This window comes from Oncorhynchus masou, chromosome 18 (genome assembly GCF_036934945.1).
Source record: "Oncorhynchus masou masou isolate Uvic2021 chromosome 18, UVic_Omas_1.1, whole genome shotgun sequence".
Classification (NCBI taxonomy): domain Eukaryota; kingdom Metazoa; phylum Chordata; class Actinopteri; order Salmoniformes; family Salmonidae; genus Oncorhynchus; species Oncorhynchus masou.
In genome coordinates, this window is record NC_088229.1 from 73,212,515 (window position 1) to 73,232,375 (window position 19,861).

At 41.9% G+C, this 19,861-nt stretch overlaps 1 protein-coding gene across 1 annotated transcript in view; it reads right to left on the bottom strand.

The window, feature by feature from the left end:
- Window positions 1-19,842: 19,842 nt before the first annotated feature.
- LOC135559426 (netrin receptor UNC5B-b-like) overlaps window positions 19,843-19,861 on the bottom strand; it is a 78,836-nt gene continuing 78,817 nt past the window's right edge. The window contains exon 18 of the mRNA XM_064993578.1: window positions 19,843-19,861. This exon is cut by the window's right edge and continues 147 nt beyond it. Coding sequence (XP_064849650.1) covers window positions 19,843-19,861 — 19 coding nt within the window.

Sequence of the window (19,861 nt, forward strand, 5' to 3'; positions counted from 1 at the left end):
GTCTATAGTAGACCTCTACACCATGTTATAGTCTATAGTAGACCTCTACACCATGTTATAGTCTATAGTAGACCTGGCTATACACCATGTTATAGTCTATAGTAGATCTGGCTATACACCATGTTATAGTCTATAGTAGACCTCTACACCATGTTATAGTCTATAGTAGACCTCTACACCATGTTATAGTCTATAGTAGACCTCTACAACATGTTATAGTCTATAGTAGACCTCTACACCATGTTATAGTCTATATTAGACCTCCACACCATGTTATAGTCTATAGTAGACCTCTACACCATGTTATAGTCTATAGTAGATCTCTACAACATGTTATAGTCTATAGTAGACCTGGCTATACACCATGTTATAGTCTATAGTAGACCTCTACACCATGTTATAGTCTATAGTAGACCTCTACACCATGTTATAGTCTACAGTAGACCTCTACACCATGTTATAGTCTATAGTAGACCTCTACACCATGTTATAGTCTATAGTAGACCTCTACACCATGTTATAGTCTATAGTAGACCTGGCTATACACCATGTTATAGTCTATAGTAGACCTGGCATACATACACCATGTTATAGTCTATAGTAGACCTCTACACCATGTTATAGTCTATAGTAGACCTCTACACCATGTTATAGTCTATAGTAGACCTCTACACCATGTTATAGTCTATAGTAGACCTCTACACCATGTTATAGTCTATAGTAGACCTCTACACCATGTTATAGTCTATAGTAGACCTCTACACCATGTTATAGTCTATAGTAGACCTCTACACCATGTTACACCATGTTATAGTCTATAGTAGACCTCTACACATGTTATAGTCTATAGTAGACCTCTACACCATGTTATAGTCTATAGTAGACCTCCCTATACACCATGTTATAGCTATACACCATGTTATAGTCTATAGTAGACCTCTACACCATGTTATAGTCTATAGTAGACCTCTACACCATGTTATAGTCTATAGTAGACCTGGCTATACACCATGTTATAGTCTATAGTAGACCTGGCTATACACCATGTTATAGTCTATAGTAGACCTCTACACCATGTTATAGTCTATAGTAGACCTCTACACCATGTTATAGTCTATAGTAGACCTCTACACCATGTTATAGTCTATAGTAGACCTCTACACCATGTTATAGTCTATAGTAGACCTCTACACCATGTTATAGTCTATAGTAGACCTGGCTATACACCATGTTATAGTCTATAGTAGACCTCTACACCATGTTATAGTCTATAGTAGACCTCTACACCATGTTATAGTTTATAGTAGACCTCTACACCATGTTATAGTCTATAGTAGACCTCTACACCATGTTATAGTCTATAGTAGACCTGGCTATACACCATGTTATAGTCTATAGTAGACCTGGCTATACACCATGTTATAGTCTATAGTAGACCTGGCTATACACCATGTTATAGTCTATAGTAGACCTTTACACCATGTTATAGTCTGTAGTAGACCTCTACACCATGTTATAGTCTATAGTAGATCTCTACACCATGTTATAGTCTAAAGTAGACCTGGCTATACACCATGTTATAGTCTATAGTTATAGTCTGGCTCTACACCATGTTATAGTCTATAGTAGACCTTTACACCATGTTATAGTCTATAGTAGACCTCTACACCATGTTATAGTCTATAGTAGACCTGGCTATACACCATGTTATAGTCTATAGTAGACCTGGCTATACACCATGTTATAGTCTATAGTAGACCTCTACACCATGTTATAGTCTATAGTAGACCTCTACACCATGTTATAGTCCTACACCATGTTATAGTAGACCTCTACACCATGTTATAATCTATAGTAGACCTCTACACCATGTTATAGTCTATAGTAGACCTCTACACCATGTTATAGTCTATAGTAGACCTCTACACCATGTTATAGTGTATAGTAGATCTCTACACCATGTTATAGTCTATAGTAGACCTGGCTATACACCATGTTATAGTCTATAGTAGACCTCTACACCATGTTATAGTCTATAGTAGACCTCTACATCATGTTATAGTCTATAGTAGACCTCTACAACATGTTATAGTCTATGTTATAGTCTATAGTAGACCTGGCTATACACCATGTTATAGTCTATAGTAGACCTCTACACCATGTTATAGTCTATAGTAGACCTCTACACCATGTTATAGTCTATAGTAGACCTCTACACCATGTTATAGTCTATAGTAGACCTCTACACCATGTTATAGTCTATAGTAGACCTCTACACCATGTTATAGTCTATAGTAGACCTCTACACCATGTTATAGTCTATAGTAGATCTGGCTATACACCATGTTATAGTCTATAGTAGACCTCTACACCATGTTATAGTCTATATGTTATAGTCTACCTCTACACCATGTTATAGTCTATAGTAGACCTCTACAACATGTTATAGTCTATAGTACACCTGTTATAGTCTACACCATGTTATAGTCTATATTAGACCTCCACACCATGTTATAGTCTATAGTAGACCTCTACACCATGTTATAGTCTATAGTAGATCTCTACAACATGTTATAGTCTATAGTAGACCTGGCTATACACCATGTTATAGTCTATAGTAGACCTCTACACCATGTTATAGTCTATAGTAGACCTCTACACCATGTTATAGTCTACAGTAGACCTCTACACCATGTTATAGTCTATAGTAGACCTCTACACCATGTTATAGTCTATAGTAGACCTCTACACCATGTTATAGTCTATAGTAGACCTGGCTATACACCATGTTATAGTCTATAGTAGACCTGGCTATACACCATGTTATAGTCTATAGTAGACCTCTACACCATGTTATAGTCTATAGTAGACCTCTACACCATGTTATAGTCTATAGTAGACCTCTACACCATGTTATAGTCTATAGTAGACCTCTACACCATGTTATAGTCTATAGTAGACCTCTACACCATGTTATAGTCTATAGTAGACCTCTACAACATGTTATAGTCTATAGTAGACCTCTACACCATGTTATAGTCTATAGTAGACCTCTACAACATGTTATAGTCTATAGTAGACCTCTACACCATGTTATAGTCTATAGTAGATCTGTTATAGTCTATAGTAGACCTATACACCATGTTATAGTCTATAGTAGACCTCTACACCATGTTATAGTCTATAGTAGACCTATACACCATGTTATAGTCTATAGTAGACCTCTACACCATGTTATAGTCTATAGTAGACCTCTACACCATGTTATAGTCTATAGTAGACCTGGCTATACACCATGTTAGAGTCTATAGTAGACCTCTACACCATGTTATAGTCTATAGTAGACCTCTACACCATGTTATAGTCTATATTAGACCTCCACACCATGTTATAGTCTATAGTAGACCTCTACACCATGTTATAGTCTATAGTAGATCTCTACAACATGTTATAGTCTATAGTAGACCTGGCTATACACCATGTTATAGTCTATAGTAGACCTCTACACCATGTTATAGTCTATAGTAGACCTCTACACCATGTTATAGTCTATAGTAGACCTCTACACCATGTTATAGTCTATAGTAGACCTCTACACCATGTTATAGTCTATAGTAGACCTCTATACCATGTTCTAGTCTATAGTAGACCTGGCTATACACCATGTTATAGTCTATAGTAGACCTCTACACCATGTTATAGTCTATAGTAGACCTCTACACCATGTTATAGTTTATAGTAGACCTCTACACCATGTTATAGTCTATAGTAGACCTCTACACCATGTTATAGTCTATAGTAGACCTGGCTATACACCATGTTATAGTCTATAGTAGACCTGGCTATACACCATGTTATAGTCTATAGTAGACCTCTATACCATGGTATAGTCTATAGTAGACCCTTACACCATGTTATCGTCTATAGTAGACCTCTACACCATGTTATAGTCTATATTAGACCTCTACCACATGTTATAGTCTATAGTAGACCTCTACACCATGTTATAGTCTATAGTAGACCTCTACACCATGTTATAGTCTATAGTAGATCTCTACACCATGTTATAGTCTAAAGTAGACCTGGCTATACACCATGTTATAGTCTATAGTAGACCTGGCTATACACCATGTTATAGTCTATAGTAGACCTTTACACCATGTTATAGTCTGTAGTAGACCTCTACACCATGTTATAGTCTATAGTAGACCTGGCTATACACCATGTTATAGTCTATAGTAGACCTGGCTATACACCATGTTATAGTCTATAGTAGACCTCTACACCATGTTATAGTCTATAGTAGACCTCTACACCATGGTATAGTCTATAGTAGACCTCTACACCATGTTATAGTCTATAGTAGACCTCTACACCATGTTATAGTCTATAGTAGACCTCTACACCATGTTATAGTCTATAGTAGACCTCTACACCATGTTATAGTGTATAGTAGATCTCTACACCATGTTATAGTCTATAGTAGACCTGGCTATACACCATGTTATAGTCTATAGTAGACCTCTACACCATGTTATAGTCTATAGTAGACCTCTACATCATGTTATAGTCTATAGTAGACCTCTACAACATGTTATAGTCTATAGTAGACCTGGCTATACACCATGTTATAGTCTATAGTAGACCTCTACACCATGTTATAGTCTATAGTAGACCTCTACACCATGTTATAGTCTATAGTAGACCTCTACACCATGTTATAGTCTATAGTAGACCTCTACACCATGTTATAGTCTATAGTAGACCTCTACACCATGTTATAGTCTATAGTAGACCTCTACACCATGTTATAGTCTATAGTAGATCTGGCTATACACCATGTTATAGTCTATAGTAGACCTCTACACCATGTTATAGTCTATAGTAGACCTCTACACCATGTTATAGTCTATAGTAGACCTCTACAACATGTTATAGTCTATAGTAGACCTCTACACCATGTTATAGTCTATATTAGACCTCCACACCATGTTATAGTCTATAGTAGACCTCTACACCATGTTATAGTCTATAGTAGATCTCTACAACATGTTATAGTCTATAGTAGACCTAGCTATACACCATGTTATAGTCTATAGTAGACCTCTACACCATGTTATAGTCTATAGTAGACCTCTACACCATGTTATAGTCTACAGTAGACCTCTACACCATGTTATAGTCTATAGTAGACCTCTACACCATGTTATAGTCTATAGTAGACCTCTACACCATGTTATAGTCTATAGTAGACCTGGCTATACACCATGTTATAGTCTATAGTAGACCTGGCTATACACCATGTTATAGTCTATAGTAGACCTCTACACCATGTTATAGTCTATAGTAGACCTCTACACCATGTTATAGTCTATAGTAGACCTCTACACCATGTTATAGTCTATAGTAGACCTCTACACCATGTTATAGTCTATAGTAGACCTCTACACCATGTTATAGTCTATAGTAGACCTCTACAACATGTTATAGTCTATAGTAGACCTCTACACCATGTTATAGTCTATAGTAGACCTCTACAACATGTTATAGTCTATAGTAGACCTCTACACCATGTTATAGTCTATAGTAGATCTGGCTATACACCATGTTATAGTCTATAGTAGACCTCTACACCATGTTATAGTCTATAGTAGACCTATACACCATGTTATAGTCTATAGTAGACCTCTACACCATGTTATAGTCTATAGTAGACCTCTACACCATGTTATAGTCTATAGTAGACCTGGCTATACACCATGTTAGAGTCTATAGTAGACCTCTACACCATGTTATAGTCTATAGTAGACCTCTACACCATGTTATAGTCTATATTAGACCTCCACACCATGTTATAGTCTATAGTAGACCTCTACACCATGTTATAGTCTATAGTAGATCTCTACAACATGTTATAGTCTATAGTAGACCTGGCTATACACCATGTTATAGTCTATAGTAGACCTCTACACCATGTTATAGTCTATAGTAGACCTCTACACCATGTTATAGTCTACAGTAGACCTCTACACCATGTTATAGTCTATAGTAGACCTCTACACCATGTTATAGTCTATAGTAGACCTCTACACCATGTTATAGTCTATAGTAGACCTGGCTATACACCATGTTATAGTCTATAGTAGACCTGGCTATACACCATGTTATAGTCTATAGTAGACCTCTACACCATGTTATAGTCTATAGTAGACCTCTACACCATGTTATAGTCTATAGTAGACCTCTACACCATGTTATAGTCTATAGTAGACCTCTACACCATGTTATAGTCTATAGTAGACCTCTACACCATGTTATAGTCTATAGTAGACCTCTACAACATGTTATAGTCTATAGTAGACCTCTACACCATGTTATAGTCTATAGTAGACCTCTACAACATGTTATAGTCTATAGTAGACCTCTACACCATGTTATAGTCTATAGTAGATCTGGCTATACACCATGTTATAGTCTATAGTAGACCTCTACACCATGTTATAGTCTATAGTAGACCTATACACCATGTTATAGTCTATAGTAGACCTCTACACCATGTTATAGTCTATAGTAGACCTCTACACCATGTTATAGTCTATAGTAGACCTGGCTATACACCATGTTAGAGTCTATAGTAGACCTCTACACCATGTTATAGTCTATAGTAGACCTCTACACCATGTTATAGTCTATAGTAGACCTCGACACCATGTTATAGTCTATAGTAGACCTCTACACCATGTTATAGTCTATAGTAGACCTGGCTATACACCATGTTAGAGTCTATAGTAGACCTCTACACCATGTTATAGTCTATAGTAGACCTCGACACCATGTTATAGTCTATAGTAGACCTCTACACCATGTTATAGTCTATAGTAGACCTCTAAACCATGTTATAGTCTATAGTAGACCTTTACACCATGTTATAGTCTATAGTAGACCTCGACACCATGTTATAGTCTATAGTAGACCTCTACACCATGTTATAGTCTATAGTAGACCTCTACACCATGTTATAGTCTATAGTAGACCTCTAAACCATGTTATAGTCTATAGTAGACCTGGCTATACACCATGTTATAGTCTATAGTAGACCTCGACACCATGTTATAGTCTATAGTAGACCTCTACACCATGTTATAGTCTATAGTAGACCTCTACACCATGTTATAGTCTATAGTAGACCTCTAAACCATGTTATAGTCTATAGTAGACCTGGCTATACACCATGTTATAGTCTATAGTAGACCTCTACACCATGTTATAGTCTATAGTAGACCTCTAAACCATGTTATAGTCTATAGTAGACCTTTACACCATGTTATAGTCTATAGTAGACCTCTACACCATGTTATAGTCTATAGTAGACCTCGACACCATGTTATAGTCTATAGTAGACCTCTACACCATGTTCTGCAAGGACCGCGGCTTCTGTGGAGGGATGGGTAACGATGCTTCGTGGGTGTCAGTTGTCTATGTGTGCAGAGGGTCCCTGGTTCGAGCCCAGGTGTGGGTGAGGAGAGGGACGGAAGCTGTGCTGATGCACATCCTCTCAGGCCAGGGGCACAACAATGTATGAAATAACGGGTGGATCAGAATCTCCTTTATAATCATTGGCCGGTACGGATAATTAAGAAAAAAGTCCAAATGCCTGTCTCCATACATGGCTAATTTAGGAAAGGGATAACTTTAGCTAGCTTCAGTAACCAACAGAGGACAACAACATAACGAGATGCAACATTTCAAGTTGTTTCTGTCAATGACGCCAAAATCCACTTGACACTTTTTCTTGGTGCGCCAGGACCAATCACAGTTGAGCTCGCTCAGTTTAGCTCAACGATGATTGGCACATTTTTATAAAAAAATTTTTTGTCAAGTGGCCAGCTGGCTTCCCTTTGCATTCCATTCAATGCTACGGGACGGCAATCATACTCATTTGGATCAGATAGATGTTACGTAGTGAGACAGAGGGGCGCTCTTATGCTTTATCCGGTGAGATACATTCATCCTCTTTTACGAATTGAAGGAAAATTATGAAACACAGAGAGGCTAAAGATTGAAAAAAAAAAATGTAATCGGTTAATTTTTTTCGGGGGGGGGGGGCCTAACTTCCCCTGTATTCATCTGGAAACATATCTTATGAACTACATTTCAAGTTATTCGGCAACTTTGGAAAGTCTTAGAATTCCAAACATTTATGTGCTGCATGATGCGACTATACTGATTGATGATTTGAGAAAGTCCTCCAAAAACAAACCCGTGTGCTCCGTTCCTTGCCTCTGGCTGCACACGCTGCTCTCTCATCACGCTGCTCTCTCATCACGCTGCTCTCTCATCACGCTGCCCTCTCATCACGCTGCTCTCTCATCACGCTGCTCTCTCATCACGCTGCTCTCTCATCACGCTGCTCTCTCATCACGCTGCCCTCTCATCACGCTGCTCTCTCATCACGCTGCTCTCTCATCACGCTGCTCTCTCATCACGCTGCTCTCTCATCACGCTGCTCTCTCATCACGCTGCTCTCTCATCACGCTGCTCTCTCATCACGCTGCTCTCACATCACGCTGCTCTCTCATCACGCTGCTCTCTCATCACGCTGCTCTCTCATCACGCTGCTCTCTCATCACGCTGCTCTCTCATCACGCTGCTCTCTCATCACGCTGCTCTCTCATCACGCTGCTCTCTCATCACGCTGCTCTCTCATCACGCTGCTCTCTCATCACGCTGCTCTCTCATCACGCTGCTCTCTCATCACGCTGCTCTCTCATCACGCTCACGCTCATCACGCTGCTCTCATCACGCTGCTCTCTCATCACGCTGCTCTCTCATCACGCTGCGCTCTCATCACGCTGCTCTCTCATCACGCTGCTCTCTCATCACGCTGCTCTCTCATCACGCTGCTCTCTCATCACGCTGCTCTCTCATCACGCTGCTCTCACATCACGCTGCTCTCTCATCACGCTGCTCTCTCATCACGCTGCTCTCTCATCACGCTGCTCTCTCATCACGCTGCTCTCTCATCACGCTGCCCTCTCATCACGCTGCCCTCTCACCACGCTGCTCTCACGCACGCTGCTCTCTCATCACGCTGCTCTCTCATCACGCTGCCCTCTCATCACGCTGCCCTCTCATCACGCTGCTCTCTCATCACGCTGCTCTCTCATCACGCTGCTCTCTCATCACGCTGCTCTCTCATCACGCTGCTCTCATCACGCTGCTCTCTCATCACGCTGCTCTCTCATCACGCTGCTCTCTCATCACGCTGCTCTCTCATCACTCTGCTCTCTCATCACGCTGCTCTCTCATCACGCTGCTCTCTCATCACGCTGCTCTCTCATCACGCTGCTCTCTCATCACGCTGCTCTCTCAACACTCTGCTCTCTCATCACGCTGCTCTCTCATCACGCTGCTCTCACATCACGCTGCTCTCTCATCACGCTGCCCTCTCATCACGCTGCCCTCACATCACGCTGCTCTCACACCACGCTGCTCTCTCACCACGCTGCTCTCTCATCACGCTGCTCTCTCATCACGCTGCGCTCTCATCACGCTGCTCTCTCATCACGCTGCTCTCTCATCACGCTGCTCTCTCATCACGCTGCTCTCTCATCACGCTGCTCTCTCATCATGTGATCTTATTTTCACCCATCAGACTATTTTCAATTTAATCGGGTCTTTCATATTTGTCAAATTAGTTTAGATTTAGAATGACCCATTTATAAAATGGGCAGGAACATCTCATCCTAATAAATCTAGTTAAATTGTATTTGTCACATACAGCAGGTGTAGTAGACCTCACAGTGAAATGCTGAATACAACAGGTGTAGTAGACCTTACAGTGAAATGCTGAATACAACAGGTGTAGTAGACCTTACAGTGAAATGCTGAATACAACAGGTGTAGTAGACCTCACAGTGAAATGCTGAATACAACAGGTGTAGTAGACCTTACAGTGAAATGCTGAATACAACAGGTGTAGTAGACCTTACAGTGAAATGCTGAATACAACAGGTGTAGTAGACCTTACAGTGAAATGCTGAATACAACAGGTGTAGTAGACCTTACAGTGAAATGCTGAATACAACAGGTGTAGGTAGACCTCACAGTGAAATGCTGAATACAACAGGTGTAGTAGACCTTACAGTGAAATGCTGAATACAACAGGTGTAGTAGACCTCACAGTGAAATGCTGAATACAACAGGTGTAGTAGACCTTACAGTGAAATGCTGAATACAACAGGTGTAGTAGACCTCACAGTGAAATGCTGAATACAACAGGTGTAGTAGACCTCACAGTGAAATGCTGAATACAACAGGTGTAGTAGACCTCACAGTGAAATACTTACTTAAAAGCCCCTAACCAACAATGTGGAGGCTATATACAGGGGTTACTGGTACAGAGTCAATGTCAGAGTCGTGTGTATAGCTGACAAATACACGAGGGGAAACAAAGGGTTAAATACACAACAGGTAATGGATGGGACTGAAACCAGGTGTGTAGGAAGACAAGACAAAACCAATGGAAAATATAAAAATGGATCAATGATGACTAGAAGACCGGTGACGTCGACCGCCGAGCACCAAGGAGAGGCTTCAACTCCGGCAGAAGTCGTGACAGTCAATGTGTTAGACTTGGCGTTCCGGTACCGCTTACCGTGTGGTAGCAGAGAGGACAGTCCATGACTAGGGTGGAGTCTTTGACAATTTTTAGGGCTTTCCTCTGACACCGCCTGGTGTAGAGGTCCTGGATGGCAGGAGGCTTGGCCCCGGTGATGTACTGGGCCGTTCGCACTACCCTCTGTAGCGCCCTGCGGTCGGAGGCCAAACAGTTTCCATACCAGGCAGTGATGCAACCAGTCAGGATGCTCTTGATGGTGCAGCTGTAGAGCATTTTGAGGATCTGAGGACCCATGACAAATCTTTTCAGTCTCCTGAGGGAGAATAGGCTTTGTTGTGCCCTCTTTACGACTGCCTTAGTGTGTTTGGACCCTGATAGTTTGTTGGTGATGTGGACACCAAGGAACTTGAAGCTCTCAACCTGCTCCACTGCAGCCCAGTTGATGAGAATGGGGGCTTACTCAGTCCTCCTTTTCCCTTAGTCTTGATCACGTTGAGGGAGAGGTTGTTGTCCTGGCAACACACGGCCGGGTCTCTGCCCTCCTCCAACAAGCTTTCCTGCTGGTTCATTCAATCAAATGGGGTTATTTTACTTCACACACTGTTTGAGGAGGCTTCAGCCTCTAGCTGCACGACAGATATTCTGCCCAAAACTCCACGGGCTATCCAAAGTTCCTGCAGCTACCCATAATTAAATTGTTGACAGCCCCTCACTCTGCACGCTGGAGAAAGGAGTGAAGGCGAGAGAGAAGGAGATTGGAAACGCACGGTGGAGATATTCTGTTAGGAAAAGTAATGTCAGTCATTTTGAAAATATAAACCATTCCCTGTTACTTGGTGATTCAGAATCAAATACACATTTTACTCAGTAAGCCTCTCTCTCTCTGTCTCTCTCTCTGTCTCTCTCTCTCTGTCTCACTCTCTGTCTCTCTGTCTCTCTCTCTCTCTCTCTCTCTCTCTCTCTCTCTCTGTCTCTCTCTCTGTCTCACTCTCTGTCTCTCTGTCTCTCTCTCTCTCTGTCTCTCTCTCTCTGTCTCACTCTCTCTCTCTCTGTCTCTCTCTGTGTCTCTCTCTCTCTCTGTCTCTCTCTGTCTCTCTCTCTCTCTGTCTCTCTCTCTGTCTCTCTCTCTCTCTCTCTGTCTCACTCTCTGTCTCTCTCTCTCTGTCTCACTCTCTCTCTGTCTCTCTCTCTCTGTCTCTCTCTCTCTCTCTCTCTCTCTCTGTCTCTCTCTGTCTCTCTCTCTGTCTCTCTGTCTCACTCTCTCTCTCTGTCTCTCTCTCTCTCTCTCTCTGTCTCTCTCTGTCTCTCTCTCTGTCTCTCTGTCTCTCTCTCTGTCTCTCTGTCTCTCTCTCTGTCTCTCTCTCTGTCTCACTCTCTGTCTCTCTCTCTCTGTGTCTCACTCTCTCTCTCTGTCTCTCTCTCTCTCTCTCTGTCTCTCTCTCTCTGTCTCTCTCTCTCTGTCTCTCTCTCTGTCTCTCTCTCTGTCTCTCTCTCTGTCTCTCTGTCTCTCTCGCTCTCTCTGTCTCTCTCTCTGTCTCTCTCTCTCTCTCTCTCTCTCTCTCTCTCTCTCTCTCTCTCTGTGTCTCTCTCTCCCTCTCTCTCTCTGTGTCTCTCTGTCTCATTTTCCTACCTCATGATGCCATCTATTTTGTGAAGTGCACCAGTCCCTCCTGCAGCAAAGCACCCCCACAACATGATGCTTCACGGTTGGGATGGTGTTCTTTGGCTTGCAAGCCTCCCCCTTTTCCTCCAAACATAACGATGGTCATTATGGCCAAACAGTTCTATTTCTGTTTCTTCAGACCAGAGGACATTTCTCCAAAAAGTACAATCTGTCCCCATGTTCAGTTGCAAACCACAGTCTGGCTTTTTTATGGCAGTTTTGAAGCAGTGGCTTCTTCCTTGCTGAGCGGCCTTTCAGGATATGTCGATATAGGACTCGTTTTACTGTGGATATAGATACTTTTGTGCCCGTTTCCTCCAGCATCTTCACAAGGCACTTTGCTGCTGTTCTGGGATTTATTTACACTTTAGATAGATACTTTTGTACCTGTATCCTCTGTGCACCAATGTAGATATTCCATGAAAAATCAGCCGTTTCCAGCTACAATAGTAATTTACAACATTAACAATGTCTACACTGTATTTCTGATCAATATTATGTTATTTTAATGGACAAAAAAATATGCTTTTCTTTCAAAAGCAAGGACATTTCTCAGTGACCCCAAACTTTTGAACTGTAGTGTACATTTTGAACCACTACTTTGTTCTTAACTGACTTGTCTAGTAAAATAAAAGCTCATGTAAGAAGTTAATCCATCAAGTCAATTGATTAAGGAATAATTCTAATGATGTCATATAATGTTTTCAAACATTCAGTCACTTGTTGATATTTTGCTAAACCTGTTAACCAATGTGAGCACAATCAGATTGTGGACGAGACAAATAATGCATGTTAGAACCAGGTGTAAACGTGGCATTAGAAAAAGCCGGTCCCAGAAATATTATTTAGCCCCCATAATAGAACCCTTTTTGGTTCCAGGTAAGGTAAGTAGCTCTCTGTGAGCTTAATTTAGTACTTAATAAATTGGCTAAATTTGTTTAAATTCACATTTCTTGAAACGGGGTACATTTTAAACAATCAATCTTTAGATACTTTAAGATTGGTCATGAAGGCGCAGAAATGTCGGACTGCCAGATGGTGAAGAGTGATTCATCACTCCAGAGAACGTGTTTACCCCACTCCAGCCGATGCTTGGTATTGCGTATGGTGATCTTAGGTTTGTGTGCGGCTGCTCGGCCATGGAAACCCATTTCATGAAGCTCCCGACGAACAGTTCTTGTGCTGCCGTTGCTTCCAGAGGCAGTTTGGAACTCGGTAGTGAATGTTGTTGTAACCGAGGACAGCACTTGGCGGTCCTGTTCTGAGGTTGAGGTCAGGGCTCTGTGCAGACCAGTCAAGTTCTTCCACACCGGTGTCGACAAGCACTTGGCGGTCCTGTTCTGAGAGCTTGTGTGGCCTACCACTTTCCGGCTGAGCCGTTGTTACTCCTAGACGTTTCCACTTCACAACAACAGCACTTACAGTTGACCAAATCAGCTCTAGCAGGGAAGACATTTTAACAAACTGACTTGTTGGGAAGGTGGCATCGTATGGCGGTGCCACGTTGAAAGTCACCCAGCTCTTCAGTAAAGGCCATTCTACCACCAATGTTTGTCTATGGAGAGTGCACGGCTGTGTGCTCCATTTTATACACCTGTCAGCAACGGGTGGGGCTGAAATAGCCGAATGCACTAATTTGAAGGGGTGTCCACATACCTTTGTCCACACGGTGTACCTCCATTTGATAGAGCTCGATACAAGATAATTAAGTGACACATCAAAGGACCTCTGTTCAGTCTGGATCGCTGAAGCCTGTCAGAAATGTAAAAAGACATTTTCCCATTCAGTTGACATATGCAGCGTTTACCGTGAATGCAGTCGTCACTAAAATCTCTCACGACGACAAAAAAAAAAAAAAAAAAAAAACGACAGGAGGTTCTCGTTAAACTAGGAAATATAATTTATTGCATAAAAATTATATTTAGTTACAGTTGAGAAGGCTAGAGGCTTATTTACAATTGGTAGTTTACAGATTTAAAATGAAAACAGTTGGTAGTTTACAGATTTAAAATGAAAACAGTTGGTAGTTTACAGATTTAAAATGAAAACAATTGGTAGTTTACAGATTTAAAATGAAAACAAATGTATCACTGAATTCTGTTTTTTTTTGTTTTGTTTTTCTCATAACAAACGACACGGGTTCGGTTCACAATCAAAGGCTTGTTACTCTTTGACCAGACAGCAATATGGAGGAGTCAGACGCAGGTACAGGTATCACCCTAATGGGGGCGCCATCGAGCGTCAACTGTCTCCCATTCCAGGCGAAAGATTGGACCAGAATCCAGGCGATACACAACATAACATCTTATCTGAAGTAATCACAACAGCCTCTATAACACCTGCATTACACAGTTCAAGGTTTAGGAGAGAGAGAACAGTACTCAGTAGTACTCAGTAGTATTTCAGGGTTCCACGGTCTTTGTTCCAGATGTCTTTTTCTGTTGGACAGGATCCTAAAAGGTTAATCATTGTTGTCCTCTTCCTCCTCTTCGCCATCTTGTTTTTATTCGTCCCCAGAGCGTGCTTTACTGAGCAGTGAGCAGTGATTATGTCCTTTGTTGCTTGCCGTAGCCTTGTATCCCACAGTCAGCACTTCTGATCCAGTTAGCTGTCGTTACTCAACATGTGCTTTTCTTTTGTTCTTTAAAAAAAAAAGTCATTTACAACCGTCTCAGTGAGAACTTAACTCTTCAACCCTGTTTCTATAGGCCCTAATCTGATATGATCGGATCTGATCTGAAAAATATACATTTATTTCAGGGATTTTTGTACTTGAATAGCACGTTGCTTGCGCACAGAGAGAAAACATAGAACGGTTGAGATATGAGTAACACACAGACAGAAGGATTAAATCAATTGTTCCCCGTTTCTGTTGCAGAAGAGAGATGACAATAGAACATACTCCCTGTGCTTTGGTTTCTGCCGTCTCAGAGAACAGGGTTAATTCCCAAATGGCACCCTATTCCCTATATAGTGCACTACTTTAGACCAGGGCGCTATGGCACTCTATTCCCTATATAGTGCACTACTTTAGACCTAGAGCCCTATGGCACCCTATTCCCTATATAGTACACTACTTTAGACCAGGCCTGACACCCTATTCCCTATATAGTGCACTACTTTAGACCAGGGCGCTATGGCACTCTATTCCCTATATATAGTACACTATTTTAGACCAGGACTGGCACCCTATTCCCTATATAGTGCACTACTTTAGACCAGAGCCCTATGGCACCCTATTCCCTATATAGTGTACTACTTTAGACCAGAGCCCTATGGCACTCTATTCCCCATAAAGTGCACTACTTTAGACCTAGAGCCCTATGGCACCCTATTCCCTATATAGTGCACTACTTTAGACCAGAGCCCTATGGCACCCTATTCCCGATATAGTGCACTACTTAAACCCAGAGCCCTATGCCACTCTATTCCCTATATAGTGCACTACTTTCAACCAGGGTCCTTATGACCCAAAGTAGTGCACTACTTTAGACCAGAGCCCTATGGCACCCTATTCCCTATATAGTGTACTACTTTAGACCAGGGCACTCTATTCCCCATAAAGTGCACTACTTTAGACCTAGAGCCCTATGGCACCCTATTCCCTATATAGTTCACTACTTTAGACCAGAGCCATATGGCACTCAGTTCCCTATATAGTGCACTACTTTCAACCAGGGTCCTTATGACCCAGAGTGATGGGTCCTCAAACTCAACTCTGGACCTCTAAGCCTCATTGTTCCCCTCTAATTTTTTTTATTTTTTTTATTTAACTAGGCAAGTCAGTTAAGAACAAATTCTTATTTTCAATGACGGCCTAAGAACAGTGGGTTAACTGCTTGTTCAGGGGCAGAATGACAGATTTGTACCTTGTCAGCTCGGGGATTCAAACTTGCAACCTTTCGGTTACTAGTCCAACGCTCTAACCACTAGGCTACCCTGCCGCCCCATCAAGCTGGGACTGAATGTCAAACCGAACACGTTGAGCACTCGATAGCTGCGTTCAAGAGTCCATCGAGTGAATGTAAAACTCTAGGGCTCTACTGCAAACTTCAGAGGCCTCTATCAAGTGGGCATCCTATGCCGACTCGGCGCCCATGGCAACAATGGCAGCAACTTCTTAGCATGTTACCTAGCAACAACAGTCTACTTTGACCTGCAAAAAAAAAAAAAAAAATTGTCTGTATAAATCAAGATATCAAGAAATCTGTATTTAATTTTTGAAGTTTAATTTCGAGGTGGTCTTAGTTGTTTAGTGTATTTCTGAAGTTTGATCAGGTCACTTCATATAAAACGAAAAAGAAGCTAACAAACCAGCTAGTTCAACACTAAATGATAAATGCTAAAAGCTAGTAGTAACTTTATTTCATCACAACACGTTTGAATGAAGCAGAAAAACAGCTAGCTCTGTCCTGAGTCAGCATCATCTCACTGCTCATTTTGGCCAAAACGTTAGAGAGTCGACTGTTCGCTATCGAACACAAGAGCAAGTGGCACCTCGATAAAGGGCTTAGGGGCCCAAGTGTTTGGTTTGAGATTCTGCCGGGGTCTGATTTTTAGACCTGGGACACCAGGTGTGTTCAATTAATAATCAGGTAGAACAGAAAACCAGCAGGCTCCGGCCCTCGCGGGGTCAGAGTTCAATAACCTGATATAGGGAATAGGGTATCATTTGGAATAGATACTCAAGAGGTTAACACTTTGTCTTTCTTTCTGTCTTTCTTTCTGTCTTTCTTTCTTTCTTTCTTTCTTTCTTTCTTTCTTTCTTTCGTTCTCGTTTCTATAATCCTAATAGAAGTATAAAGTAATGACAACATTGTTAATGAAGACAGCATCCAGACAACCTGCTGTGTTTTAGACAGTAACAATTGGAAACAAAAAAATATATTCTGACGATGCGCGAAGTAACATGAAGACACTGACCTGAAAGCAGGCGGTTGAAAGCAGGCAGAAACAAGCGTGATAATAACACGAAGGAGGATAAGGTAGACAGAGAGACAGAAAGAGAGACTCGGATGGAAAGCTAGAAACAGGTAATTGGATGGATAAAAACAGTGAAGAGGAAAAAAGCTTGAGGTGAAGTTTATAATCTATTGCCGCCAATTGTTCAATACAAGGCTACATTAACCTGCAAATATACAACATCTGCCCAATCACAGCAAAGCAGAATGTCAACACAGTAGATCAGATTTTCACCAGAACTCATTTTGTTTTACTGAATACATTTGACTACTTTGACAAGAGTATATATACACAGTATTGGAAAATTACAAATCATATTAAGCAAACATTTGTTTTGTTATCAACAATTCAATCTTTTCTCCTTTGTCCCTGTGTGTTCTGTAACTCTCCAATGTGGCCTTCTTCTAGAATCAAACACAAATAAAACGCAATGGCCAATTTCACTGTAGTAGTCCTTAGTAGTCTTTCTCCACTGTGGTGTAACAACTAAGTAACCGTCATAAAAAAAAACACAACTGAGAAAACAGAGCAGTTCTCGATCGCTTAACAGCGATGACGTCACATAAGTGATGATGTCATTTAAACAACGATGACATCGTATAATGTTGATGACATCACATAACGGTAATGACATAAACAAACGAGATAAAAATATGTATTTTTTTTAAAGAAAGAAAGAAAGAAAAGAAAAGAAAAACAATCCACAACTATGGATAATAACTTAATAAGAAAGATAAAAGCATCCCCTACTGGAAACTTAACCAGAAACAAGATGACCAGAAACAGGGTTGACCAGAAACAGGGTTGACCAGAAACAGGGTTGACCAGAAACAGGGTTGACCAGAAACAGGGTTGACCAGAAACAGGGTTGACCAGAAACAGGGTTGACCAGAAACAGGGTTGACCAGAAACCTCTCCAGCTGTTTATAAACTCAACGGGTTAAAAAACGACAGAAAGATGACGAAGGGAGAGAAGAGATGAGGAACCCTATGTAGTGCACTGCTTTAGACCAGAGTCCTATGGGCCCCTAGTCAAAACTAGTGCACTTTTATAGGGAAGAGGGTGTCATTTGGGACGTAAAAGGCTTTGAGGCGTTCGGTGGTATCAAGAATCAATGGGTCTGGACTGTCACCCCATCTATAAGCATGTACACGCCTCTATACAGTGTTCAAATAAAGCTTTATCCCACAGACTAGATAGTCAAGTCATCCACACCATCCATCCCAAGATCCACAAACCCTCTGCTACTGTGGAAACTTCAATACAAATCATCTTTACCCCCATTCGAACCCCAAAAATGAAATGAAAATATATAAAAACAGGAATCAATGTGAGATTAGATGATTATGATTACTAATGATTATTCCTGATATGAGTGATTGTTGTCTTGTCAGTGTAGACCGCCTCAGTGTAGACCGCCTCAGTGTAGACCGCCTCAGTGTAGACCCCTCAGTGTAGACCGCCTCAGTGTAGACCGCCTCAGTGAAGACCGCCTCAGTGTAGACCGCCTCAGTGTAGACCGCCTCAGTGTAGACCGCCTCAGTGTAGACCGCCTCAGTGTAGACCCCTCAGTGTAGACCGCCTCAGTGTAGACCGCCTCAGTGTAGACCGCCTCAGTGTAGACCGCCTCAGTGAAGACCGCCTCAGTGTAGACCGCCTCAGTGTAGACCGCCTCAGTGAAGACCGCCTCAGTGTAGACCGCCTCAGTGTAGACCGCCTCAGTGTAGACCCCTCAGTGTAGACCGCCTCAGTGTAGACCGCCTCAGTGAAGACCGCCTCAGTGTAGACCGCCTCAGTGTAGACCGCCTCAGTGTAGACCGCCTCAGTGTAGACCGCCTCAGTGAAGACCGCCTCAGTGTAGACCGCCTCAGTGAAGACCGCCTCAGTGAAGACCGTAAAGGGATAAGGAAGTGGAGTTTGTCTGTGACTGTTTGTGTGTGTGTTTGTGTGTGTGTGTTTGTGTGTGTGTTTGTGTGTGTGTGTGTTTGTGTGTGTGTGTGTTTGTTTCTGTGTGTGTGTGTGTTTGTTTCTGTGTGTATGTGTGTGTGTGTGTGTTTCTGTGTGTGTGTGTGTGTGTTTCTGTGTGTGCGTGTGTGTATGTGCTCTGATTGTATGAGTGCTTGACATTTTATTGTTGAAGGTCTTCAAGCAGGGTGTTTTATGTACAAGTTAAACAGCTTTTTGTTTCTGCTCTGTTAAAACAACACAGTTCAACACTGGTGACATAGGGAGGATGTAACACCTATTTCACACCAACATCGCTGAGAGGGACTTAGGCCTCAAGGTGAGCCTGGGTAGCAGGTAGGCAGAGCTAGCCCAGGATGGGGTGGGTGTGCTGGGCATAGAGAGGCTGATGAAGGGGGGGGGGGGGCACTGAGAGGTGATGGGCCATGGGACAGAGGTGATGCAGGCATGAGAAAGCTAATAGCCTGTAGTGCTAAGTCTATGCAGGTGTGGACTGGGCATGTTTCCATAGGAGTCTGTAGTGCAGAAGGACTGGGTATGTCTCCGTGTCCATAGGCAAGTATTGGTGTATTTGAACTGATTTCTTTACGATGACAAGTACTCCCCCCTGTCTCCTTTTTATTTGACCAATCAGCAATCGCCGTCTGTC